Source organism: Achroia grisella, unplaced genomic scaffold, assembly GCF_030625045.1.
Source record: "Achroia grisella isolate CSIRO2021 unplaced genomic scaffold, CSIRO_AGI_Agris_v1 utg906, whole genome shotgun sequence".
In the NCBI taxonomy this organism is placed as follows: domain Eukaryota; kingdom Metazoa; phylum Arthropoda; class Insecta; order Lepidoptera; family Pyralidae; genus Achroia; species Achroia grisella.
Genome location: NW_026713064.1, coordinates 648,442 through 660,755, shown reverse-complemented (window position 1 = coordinate 660,755; position 12,314 = coordinate 648,442). Strand labels below are relative to the sequence as shown.

The window sequence follows — 12,314 nt, the reverse complement described above, 5'->3', positions numbered from 1 at the left end:
CTCCCGTATGAATATTAAAAACTTTTTAATTATTCATAAATAAAAAAAAACATAATACATTATATAAAAACAATTTATGCTTAAACGAACAACTAAAAATGTTTTCCTCGGTCTCTTAATTTTTAATTAATATGCCTTCCAGCTCTAGGTCACAGGTCATGCTTAAAGTCTTATTACAAAATAGCTGTCAATGTCAAATATGTCAATGTCATATTCATATGTTTGTTTTATATACACACGTGCCCTTCACACCACACCGGTGAAAATAAAAAACTGCTATATTATTTTACTACTGTGCAAAAATAAAATAATGCTGTAAGCTACATAAAACTTAAAATGGCTTCAAATATTTTAGGTTCTCTAAAGTCAATATACTCCGAAACAATTAACAATGAGTTACAAAAAACATGTCAACATCTTATGGTTCGTATTTATTAAAACTTTGTTTTTATTTTACCATACGGTGGAATCTATTTTCAATCTTATTATTTAACAGTAGTTGTAAATCTGTCTCATTCATTTTTTTAGTTTATCCAAATTCGATATTTCTCTAAAACTTTTGGCGCTTTCACGTTTTAAACTACTTGTTTGTGTATTTATTACTATTTGTTAAATTATTATAACATTATAACATTAGAAATTATATTCAGAGACACATTTGAAATTTTATTTTAATCACTAACTGTATTTTTGGCCAGTATTCTAGGTATTAAAATTTTATTTTTAAGTAAATTTTGTTGATAATTGTGTCAATGGTTATAAATAATTTGCAACCAGCCGTTAACTGCAACTACCTTAGTTTTTGTTGAGAAAATAAAAAGTCTATGACTGCCCTAGTGATACAACCTTCATATTAAATTTCATTACAATACAATGAACTGTTTAGTCTTAAAAATTTAGGTTGGGAAACAGACAGACAAAAAATAGTGTTATTTTAAGCTTTTTTACATTTTCAATGACTTCAAATGATGATGATGATGCCCCAAAATTGTTTAGAAATGAAATTATATTGTTATTTTTAATTACAGAAATCACTTGAAGAGAATTCAATGGTATTACAAAATGCTATTCAAAAGTTATCTGAACATATATTAAAAATTGAGAATGCTTTACTTTTTAAGAAGTATTTGTCAAACATATTATTGGCATTAGTCTCTGCTAGGATACCATTGAAGCCCGTTTTCTCCGCCTCCAACTATGATACTTGTAGTGATGAGGAGAAGACTAGTCATTTGGAGTATTCTATTATCTTGGCAGTACTCAGTGATCACCCTGATATCTTGCAGTAAGTTATATAATTATTTTATTGAAATATGTAATATTGATATTGTACTCAATAATATTTTAATTGTCAATTTTGGGTATTAATTAATATAAATAAATGTTACTATGCTGTATCTTTGAGTGAGTAGAAATGTTATCTTTAGCAATTAGTGATTGCTATTTATTCTCCCTAAGGGGCCATCCATTAATCACATGATCTTTTTTAAGCGGTTTTTAACCCCCCCTCCCCCTCCCTCAACCAACATCACATGTATTTTAATACCTTATGTTTATTTATTGTATTGAAATAAAAATAAGTTTAAATTTGTATTCTATACCTTGAAACCAGTAAGTCTAATGCATTATAACTGTAGTATTAACTGCTGTACTAAGTCCTGTACTTACCTCTACAGTCTTTCTAGCAGTTTAGCAGACAGCCATACTTCAGATGGTTGTGAGTTTGATTCCTCGCATGGTACAAACCTATATATTCATGAGTATGATTGTTTGTATTGGTCTGGGTGTTTTCTATGAATTTTAAGTATATATGTATTTCAGTATTTATTTATATATATATATATATATATATATTCTTTATTGCACTTCTAAATACAGTACTAAACTTAAATATATACAGAGTGAGCTATATATTAGTCCTATCCTAGTATCCATGAAGCTTTGTATAGCTTGGAACTAAATGGTGCTATGTGGACTGTCCAGGGTTGTTATTATTATTATTACTTACAGATATGCTCTAAAATATTTTGAAATCAATGCAGTGCCACCATATATGGTATTCATTCATCATGAGGAGTCATATAATGTTGCTCCTAAAAAGCGTAGACTGCAAGACTGTCGACACAAGGTTACAGATAAACAAATAGTGACATGCTGTTATACTCTCCTCTCCAAATTGCCTAATGAACTATCTTCAAAATGGGATTGGACCAAGTTTGTAACAAATTTTAGTAGTCATGAGAATCCAGAAATTAGATGGTATGTTCTTCTTCAATTTAAATGCATGCACTAATGTAGTAATAATAAGAAATGAAATGTTTGCTATTTTTTTCTATATTGTATCTCAAGCTTCTGTGATTAAAGACCACAATTGTACTAATTTTATGATGAAAAGATTATTGTGTAATAATTTTTTCATCTACTGCTCATGGTCATAAAAGCAAAATATTTCATATCTGTTTAGGAATATTTATTTAGTGGTTTGCTTTAAGTAATGTTTTGCTCAAATAATGAATTTATTTACTGAATAATTAGAATATATTTTTTAATTTAAATACTTTAATGCTTATTATTGTGGATTAAGTACTTAGTTAAATCTAACATTTAATTATATTAAAATGTTAAATTGGATATTTTTTTCAATAAATACTTCAGAATATTTTTTTAATTATTATTTGAAACCAGCAGAGTTATAGTTTGTAGTAACAATAACGTATATTAAAACTAATTATGGGTTTAAAAAGAACTAAAGCTATACCTTTTGTAATATAATTTTCTTGACAAATTGTTATAGTAATAAGAGACTGGGTACATGTCTACATAATGTACATAAGTCATATATTTACTAATACAGATAAAACACTCCAATCGTCTTCTCTTTCATATGTATATATATTCTGTTCAAATAAGTTCAGTGAGTATTAAAATTGCTATTTTATAGTTTACTAGCTACCCACCCCGGCTTCGCACGGGCGTACATGTATTATAGATATAAACCTTCCTCTTGAATAACTCTATCTATAAAAAAAACACTTCAAAATCTGTTGCATAGTTTTAAAGATTAAAGCATACATGGGGACAGATAGACATCAACAGGGACTTTATTTTATACTATGTAATGATAACATTTATTAATTTTATTACCCAAAATTGTTTTCAACATTACAGGATGGTGAAAGAATGTATGGTGATTCTTACAAACATGACAGAAGCTCAAGCAAAGACTCTATCCAAAAACTTGGCTTTGTCTGAGGAACGAAATCTACTATACACACCTGTTAAGGAATATTCAGTACAACCTGTAGAAGAAATTGTTACTGATGTGAATCTGAATTCAAACAGCGTTGTTAACATTGATGGTATTATGTTACCTCTCTATAATGAAGACAATGTGTCAGGTGACCATCTTGTCTTGGTTAAATCTACCATCAATAACTTGAGAAGTTCAGCACTAGCTGTTGCTTCAGGTAATATTATGTGTCACTTAACAAGAATCTCTTTACAAACAAAATTATTTAATAATAAAATCAAATCAGTATTTTACAATTGTAACAAAATATGTCAGTATAAAAATCAACTTCTCATCCCTTTCAACTAAATATATCGTAATCATATGAGACAAAAAAAAATTATAATTATGTGGCACTTTCTACACAATTAGGTGTTAATAAATAAAACAGCATAAACTATAAACTAACCTATTCTTTTTTGTGTAATTTAAAATTGATTGCTATTTCTTGTTATTGAAATATATGTTTTATATGTTTCAATAAAACAAATTTCCCTCCAATGTTTTATAATATAAAATTTTATTTCATTAGGTAAAGCACTTTGTCTAATGGGTCCAGTAGGATCAGGCAAAACTTCCTTAGTTGAACATTTGGCGACCATCACTGGCCGAAAAGGGATTGCCTTCAAGAAGGTACAGTTAGGTGATCAGACTGACTCCCGAATGCTGCTTGGATCTCATCAGTGCACTGATATACCTGGTGAATTCATATGGAGACCTGGTGTTCTAACAGAGGTATGAATTAATGTTGCCATTAATCATCATTGCCTTGCCTTTATCCCATTATTTGGGGTCGGCGCAGTATGTCATTCTCTTCCACTGCTCTCTATCAGTCGTCATATCTAAACATACTCTTCTTTTATTCATATCATCTTTCACACAATCCATCCATCTTTTCTTAGGGCGTCCCCTCCCTTTACATCCATCCACATTCATATTATACACTTTCCATAAGACATGGTCCTCATTCCTCCGCATAACATGCCCATACCAGCTCAATCTGTTACCTCGCAACTTTTCTATAACCGGCGCAACTTTCAAACTTCCTCGTATATACTCATTCCTTATTCTGTCATTCCTGGTATTGGTAACCCCACACATCCATCTTAACATTCGCATTTCTGCCACATGCACACGCCTTTCGTCCATCCCCTTTACGGCCCAACATTCAGATCCATACAAAATGACAGGTCTTCTGATAGATTTATAAACATTACCCTTTAGTTTCAAGGGCATTCGGGGGTCGCATATCGTTCCCGAGACCTGTCGCCATTTCATCCATCCCGCACTAATTCTGTGCCTTACATCGCGGTCTATGTCGGCATTGTTCTGAATAACTGAACCGAGGTACCGAAAATCGGAGCAGACCGGAAGCATTACACCGTTTAGATAGATAGGCTTGAAACTGGAGAGACCGCCGAAATCGCAGAATAGGTATTCAGTTTTAGTTCTGCTGATCTTCAAGCCAACACTCTCCAGTTTTTCTTGCCATCTATCTAGTCTACTCTGGACCTCGATTCCATCCTCACCAACAAGCACAATATCGTCGGCAAACAGCATACACCAGGGTACCTCGTCCTGAATGTCCGATGTCAGAGCATCCATTACAATGAGGAAGAGGTAAGGGCTTAGAGCCGAACCCTGGTGTAAGCCTACCGCCACACTGAATTTATCGGAGGCACCTACCGCCGATCGGACGTATGTGTTAGACCGAATGTACATGGCACGTATCAGATCTACATACTTCCCTGGTACACCTTTCTTCTTTAGGGCCCACCACAAAACTAGACGGGGAATTCGGTCGTATGCCTTTTCGAGATCGACAAATACCATATGCAAATTTTTATTTACACTCCGGTATTTTTCGCACAGCTGGCGTAGTGCAAAAATGGCATCCGTGGTACCTCGACCAGGCATAAAACCGAATTGATTTTGTGAAATATCACACTCCTCTCGCAAGCGTCTCTCTATCATTTTCTCCCACACTTTCATAGTATGTGACATAAGCTTTATTCCTCGATAATTGCTGCAGTCTTGAACATCACCCTTATTCTTGAAGATAGGCACCAATATGCTTTGGCACCATTCTTCAGGAATAGTTTCTTCATGCAACAACTTATTGAAGAATAAAGTGAGCCACTTACATCCATTTTCACCCAATAACTTCCATACTTCCACTGGTATTCCATCTGGTCCTACGGCTTTACTGCTTTTCATACTTCGCACAGCTTGTTTCACTTCTTCCATTCTTACTTCTCTGACTAAACCCACATTCACTCTTTCCTCTCCTATCGATTTATTCCATGAATTTTCTTCATTCATTAAGTTTTCAAAGTAATTTTTCCATCGATCTTTTATATCATCTTCTTTCATTAGAACCTTTCCTTTATCATCTTTTATACATTTTACATATACTCCATCGTTTGTACTCTTATCTCTCATTTTTGCTAGTCGGAAGAGCTGCTTTTGGCCTTCGGAAGTATCTAATGAGGCGTAGAGTTTATCTTGGAATTCAGCTCTTGCCGTTGCAACAGCTTTCTTTGCCCTCTTTTTGCATCCTAAATACACTTCCTTTTTTTCGTCTTTTGTATTATCATTCTCTTTACAGCTCTTTTGCCATTCTTTAAACGCTCTTTTCTTCTCTTTCAGTATTTGTTGCACACTTTCATTCCACCACCAAGTATCTTTCTCTATCATTCTCGTCCCTTTTGTTTCGCCAACAATATGTTTTGCTATACCTCTCATTCCATTCGCTATTACATTCCAACATTCGTTAACAGATTTTCCTTCCATATTATTCATTTCTATCATCATATCATTCACTTGTTCTCTAAATTTCATTGCATTCTCATCCCTCTCGAGCATGTGCCATCTTATTTTTGGGGGCGGTCGGTTTTTGTTTTTATTATACTGAACCCTAATTTTTGTATCAAGTACTAGTAGTCTATGTTGTGATATCAGATCCTCACCCGGTAGGACCTTACAGTCTCTGACACAATTGATTTTATTTCTCCTGACTAAGAAATAATCAATCTGTGTCTTATGGTGTCCACTTGTGTAGGTAATTAAATGATCCTGTTTCATTTTAAACCATGTATTGGTGATGGCCAAGTCAAAAGCGGAAGCTGCCTCTAGTAATGCCTCTCCTTCGTGGTTGCGATTTCCAAATCCCCAATTTCCATGCACTCTCTTATAATCCTCATTCAATCTTCCCACATGCCCATTAAAGTCACCCCCTATATAAATATCTTCTGTACTGGCAATGTCCATCATTACAGTATCGAATTCCTCCCAAAACTTTTCTTTCATTCTATCGTCACAACCGGCCTGAGGAGCATATACACTAACCACATTAACGATTATGTTCTGTAACATTATTTTTATTGCTATTACTCTATCACTCACTCTTTTTACATTCATAACACTTTGCTTTAAATTACTATCTAACACAATTCCGACTCCGTTTCTTTTTCCATCACTTCCACAGTAATAAAACTTATATCCTTCACCTATTTCTCTAGCTTTTGACCCTTTCCATTTAGTTTCCTGTAAACATGCCACATTTATTCGTCTTCTTTTTAGTACATCCGCTAGTTCTCTTCCTCTTCCAGTCATCGTACCTACATTCCAACTTGCATACCTTAGTCTCACATCCTGAGTTTCCCGAATTCGCTTCTTACGTCGCATCCATTGTGTTGTGTAATATATATGCTCTTCTTCTATGAATATTATTTCTACTAGCGAGAGAATACTATTATTATGATATCTGTACAGTATTTGAATGCTCCAAGCTGTGTCCATATATTTTTTACGTCTTTAAATATATTAATGCCAAGGTTTATATCTATATTTAGACTTTTATGTTTGGAGTAAATAATTACATTAATTTGGGAAAAATAGCTATTTATCTAAAAGGCTTACTCATTGTAACAATCTGTATATATTATTTATATATATATTTTATTATCATACTTTATATACTATATATGTAAATAATTATAAAGAGTTTTCTTCACATTTCATTTCATAAATGTTTCTTTAGGCTGTTCAAAATGGCCATTGGTTGCTATTGGAAGATATCGATTGTGCCGCACTGGACGTGGCGTCAACACTGAGTTCCCTGCTGGAAAGGAATGCATTATGTGTCCCAGGCTACCGGGATTCCTTACCTGTCACACCTGGATTCCAACTGTTTGTTACACAGAGGTAAGAAACGTTATAAATTGCAATGTTTGCATTGCATTACATTGTTAATATTAAAAATAAGTTTTTTCGTCCCTCGCCATACCTCGCCCACACTTGGCTTTGAGAAAAAAAGGGATAATAATTAAATCAGGACAATTCTTCCCAAGCTAAGCAGAGATGGGACTGTGGGTACTACTAAAGAACATAAATGCATACATATTATACATAGAAAACCATCCTACACATGAATATGAATACCAATGCTACTGAGCGTGTATGTACCGTGCGAGGAATCGACTCTGCGACCATCGGAAGTAAGGCGGTGTACTAAAAGCGAGACCACCAAGGCCATTAATATAATGTATATGTTAATATAATTTTATTTGTAAAATACACTATATAATAAACTTTTTCTCAAAAATGTGAATCTAATATGTAATTGTTTATTTTATAATTTTTAGGACTTTAGTCACAAATTATGGCTTTCAAAAGAAAATGTCCAATTCAAGCGCACTCTTGCAGAAGCATTTAACTCAAATAAATGTAGAACCTCTATCAAGGTCTGAGCTTGGTGACATAATACAAACACTTTATGCGCCCCTCTCCTCCATAACGCCTAGAATGATTGAAGTCTTCATGATGTTTTCTGTTGGTAATCATGATACTTCTTTGCAAACCACTGAAAATATCATATCTGGTAAAGAAACCAATATTAACATACTAAAAGGTTCGAGGCTCATATCTACAAGAGATCTTATAAAATGGTGCACAAGATCAGTCATAGGTTTTAATGTTTCAAGTCCAGACTCCGCTCTGAAAGTTCTTCAAAATGCTTTGGATATATTTACCTGTTCAGTATCTGCACCAGAACATAGACTTCAGTTAGCTAAAAAGATTGGCACCTGCTTAGGAGTTGTGGAAACTAAAACGGAATTTTATTGCAAACATTATAAGCCTAATGTATCTTTGTACCCCAGTTTGTTGGAAGTAGGAAGAGCCAAGATGCCCCGACTAGAAAAGACTTTAGAATCTGTAGACTTTGACAACAAACAAGTTGTATTTTCTTTTACCCGCCAAACAGCATGTTTGCTGGAAAAGATTATGTGTTGTGTAACGTCAAATGAGCCAGTACTATTAGTTGGCGAGACTGGAACTGGTAAAACATCTTCCGTCCAATATTTGGCTAGGCAAACTGGCCATAAACTAGTCGTCATTAACATGAATCAACAATCAGACTCTGCCGATTTACTGGGTGGATATAAACCAGTTGACTTGAAATATGTTATCAGACCAATCAAGAATGAATTTGAAGGTTTATTCCGAAGTTTTTATAATATTGAAAAGAATAAAAAGTTTCTTGGACACATCAATACTTGCTGTGAAACTGAAAACTGGACTGCGCTTTTGACTTTAATGAAACAGAGCTTCAAAGCAGCTGTTACAAGATTGACAATTGATAAGAAAGACCAAAAATTAAAAAAATGGATAGTTTTTGGTCAAAAACTTTCAAAATTAGAACAACAAATTAAAACAGCATCAAGGTTAACATTTGCATTCATTGAAGGATCTCTCGTGAAAGCCATGCAAGAAGGTCATTGGGTGTTACTAGATGAAATTAATTTGGCCTCTGCAGAGATTTTAGAATGTCTCGCAGGTTTACTAGAAGATAAAAATGAAAGCATTGATTTATTAGAAAAGGGAGATAAAGTTCCCATAAAAAGGCATGACGACTTTACATTGTTTGCTTGCATGAATCCTGCTACAGATGTTGGCAAAAAGGACTTGCCAATTGGCCTAAGAAATCGGTTTACAGAGTTTTTTGTGGATGAATTGACTGAAAAAAATGACCTGATGCTACTCATTGGTGATTACTTGTATCATATGAATCTTAGTGGCGCAATCTTGGATTCTGTTTGTAGTTTCTATGCTAACGTGAGAAAAGAGGCAAAATTGAACCTGGTAGATGGTGCAGGTATGTATGTATTAATGTTGAGATCTAATTTTCAATAAAGATATATTCATCTCATCATATATTTTTAATTGTAATAGTTGTTGAATACATATAATTGCTTGCCTGTTTATTTCTGAAACAAGAATCTAATTTGTTGCAATTGTTATTTCAGGGAATGCCCCTCACTATTCTCTAAGAACACTCTGCAGAGCTTTGACAGCTGCAGCTAAAGCAAAATGTGGCACAGTTGCTAGATCACTGTATGAATCATTCTGTTTGTCTTTCCTCACCCAACTGGATAGTGCGTCACATCCTATTGTTGAAGCAATGATTGCCAAGTATGCATATTTTATTTAAATCGTTATTTTTATGTTAATTCATTTACATACGTTCAATGTTATATGTTAGTCTAATAATTTCGTAATGCTGAAATTTGTTCATTATTATATACAGCTTGTAAGAAATCATTTTAGAATAGTACTATTTTATACTCTATTTGAAAATATGTTTCATTTTACAGAGCAGTGATCGGGAAGAAAACTGTTAAATCGGTTCTTAATCAACTAATCCCTGAGCCACAAATTTTGGGGCAAAATTTTCTACTATTCGAAGGGCATTGGATCCCACAGGGAAAATTAGAGATAACAATACCAGAGGGGTATATACTCACTCCAACAGTTAGGAAAAATCTTCGAGATATTGCGCGAATTATATCACTTGGTCGTCTACCGATACTTTTGCAAGGAGACACTTCTGTTGGTAAAACTTCATTGATTACTTACATTGCAAAAGCTTCTGGTAACTATTGTGTGCGAATAAATAATCACGAACACACAGACTTACAAGAATATATAGGTTCATATGCCTCTGATGCCAATGGAAAACTTGTCTTCCAAGAGGGAATCCTGGTTGAAGCAATGACGAAAGGACATTGGATCATTCTAGATGAACTAAATTTAGCTCCAAGTGATGTTCTCGAAGCCCTCAATCGAGTATTAGATGACAATCGAGAGCTGTTCATTCCAGAAACACAGCAAGTTATCAAAGCTGATCCCAACTTTATGCTGTTTGCCACTCAAAATCCGCCTGGTTTGTATGGAGGTCGTAAAATGTTATCAAGGGCTTTCAGAAATAGATTTGTGGAATTACATTTTGATGAAATACCCCGAAAGGAATTGGAAATAATATTACATCAGAGATGTCATGTTCCTCCTACGTATAGTAAGAAAATGATCGCAGTAATGGCCGAGCTGCAAGTGAGAAGACGTGGTTCCGCCGCTGTTCAAGGTAAAGATGGATTTATTACCTTGAGAGATTTATTTAGATGGGGACAAAGATATAAACATGCTTCAAAAAACACACTCACAGATGAAAAATTCTATGATTGGGATCAACACATAGCTGATGAAGGATATCTTATACTAGCAGGCAAAGTTAGACAAACTGATGAAAGAACTATAATTGAAGAAGTTATAGAAAAGCATTTAAAAAGGAAAGTCAGTCCTGTTAACTTATTCAGCCTTCACCAGGCTACATCGCCCGTGACTAAATCTATTCTAGAAACAATTCTTAATAATCAATTGGAAGAATTTTCTCATGTTGTTTGGACCTATAATATGCGAAGGTTGGCTATTTTAATTGCAAAAGCTTTTGCTTTTGATGAACCTGTACTACTGGTTGGAGAAACTGGTTGTGGAAAGACTACAATTTGCCAAATTCTCGCTACTCTTACCAAGTGTAAACTGCTGTCTGTGAATTGTCATATGCACACAGAGAGTTCTGACTTCTTAGGCGGTCTAAGACCTGTGCGATATTATAAAAATGATGGAAGACTATTTGAATGGGTTGATGGACCTTTAATAAAGGCAATGGAACAAGGTGACATGTTTTTAGCAGACGAAATATCTTTAGCTGACGATAGTGTATTAGAAAGATTAAATTCGTTACTTGAGCCAGAAAGACAGTTAGTATTATCTGAAAGAGCAATGGAAGCTAATTCTGATATTGTAGTTATAACAGCACATAAAAATTTCCATATAATCGGCACTATGAATCCAGGAGGGGATTTTGGTAAAAAAGAACTGTCACCTGCTCTTCGTAATCGATTTACAGAAATATGGTGTGATAGTGTATCATCTCGAGATGATTTGACGGCTGTATTAGAAAAAAGCGTCAATAGAGGAATTTCGTTAGGAAATCAAGAAGATGGGAGCTCTGGTATTGGCAGCTCTATTTTAGATTTTGTTGCTTGGCTAAGAGATTCTGAGGTAACGAACAAATTCCCGTTCAGTATTCGGGATTTACTGTCTTGGGTACATTTCATAAATGCTACAGTAGCAAAAGGACTTCTAGATGCTCCAGAAGCCTACGTTCATGGTGCATGTATGACATTTTTAGACTGCTTTGGAACAACTTTAACTGGTCACATTGATTCAGAAACTTTAATAGTGTTACGTAAAACAGCTATTAATTTTCTACTAAATCAAATTAAATCTATCGGAAATGAGTATTTACAGAATTTAAGAGAAATGTTGAGCAACAAACAGACGGCTTTTACCGCAGAATCTGAGGTTACGAAATTTGGTATACAACCATTTTACATTGAAGTAGGACCACATATGGATATATCTGAGGACCAAAAATTTACATTCACTGCACCGACTACAGGTTCCAATACATTACGATTATTAAGGGGATTACAATTGAATAAAGCAATACTTTTAGAAGGAAATCCTGGAGTCGGTAAGACAAGTTTGGTCACGGCTCTGGCTAAATCTTCAGGGCATAAAGTGGTCCGTATCAATTTGAGTGACCAAACTGTAAGTATATTGCGATGCATCGTTATAATTTAACATATTATTATCAGAGTTAAATTCGTTATATTATTTA

The 12,314-nt window shown here is 34.2% G+C and overlaps 1 protein-coding gene across 1 annotated transcript in view; it reads left to right on the top strand.

Annotated features, from left to right (window-relative positions):
• Window positions 1-336: 336 nt before the first annotated feature.
• The window catches only part of LOC131853872 (midasin), a 38,915-nt gene continuing 26,937 nt past the window's right edge, over window positions 337-12,314 (top strand). Inside the window, exons 1-9 of the mRNA XM_059204948.1 lie at window positions 337-423; window positions 1,029-1,285; window positions 2,011-2,259; window positions 3,169-3,467; window positions 3,822-4,024; window positions 7,332-7,495; window positions 7,936-9,446; window positions 9,598-9,763; window positions 9,946-12,244. Of these exons, the coding sequence (XP_059060931.1) occupies window positions 337-423; window positions 1,029-1,285; window positions 2,011-2,259; window positions 3,169-3,467; window positions 3,822-4,024; window positions 7,332-7,495; window positions 7,936-9,446; window positions 9,598-9,763; window positions 9,946-12,244 (5,235 nt within the window). The remainder of the gene's footprint in view (window positions 424-1,028; window positions 1,286-2,010; window positions 2,260-3,168; window positions 3,468-3,821; window positions 4,025-7,331; window positions 7,496-7,935; window positions 9,447-9,597; window positions 9,764-9,945; window positions 12,245-12,314) is intronic.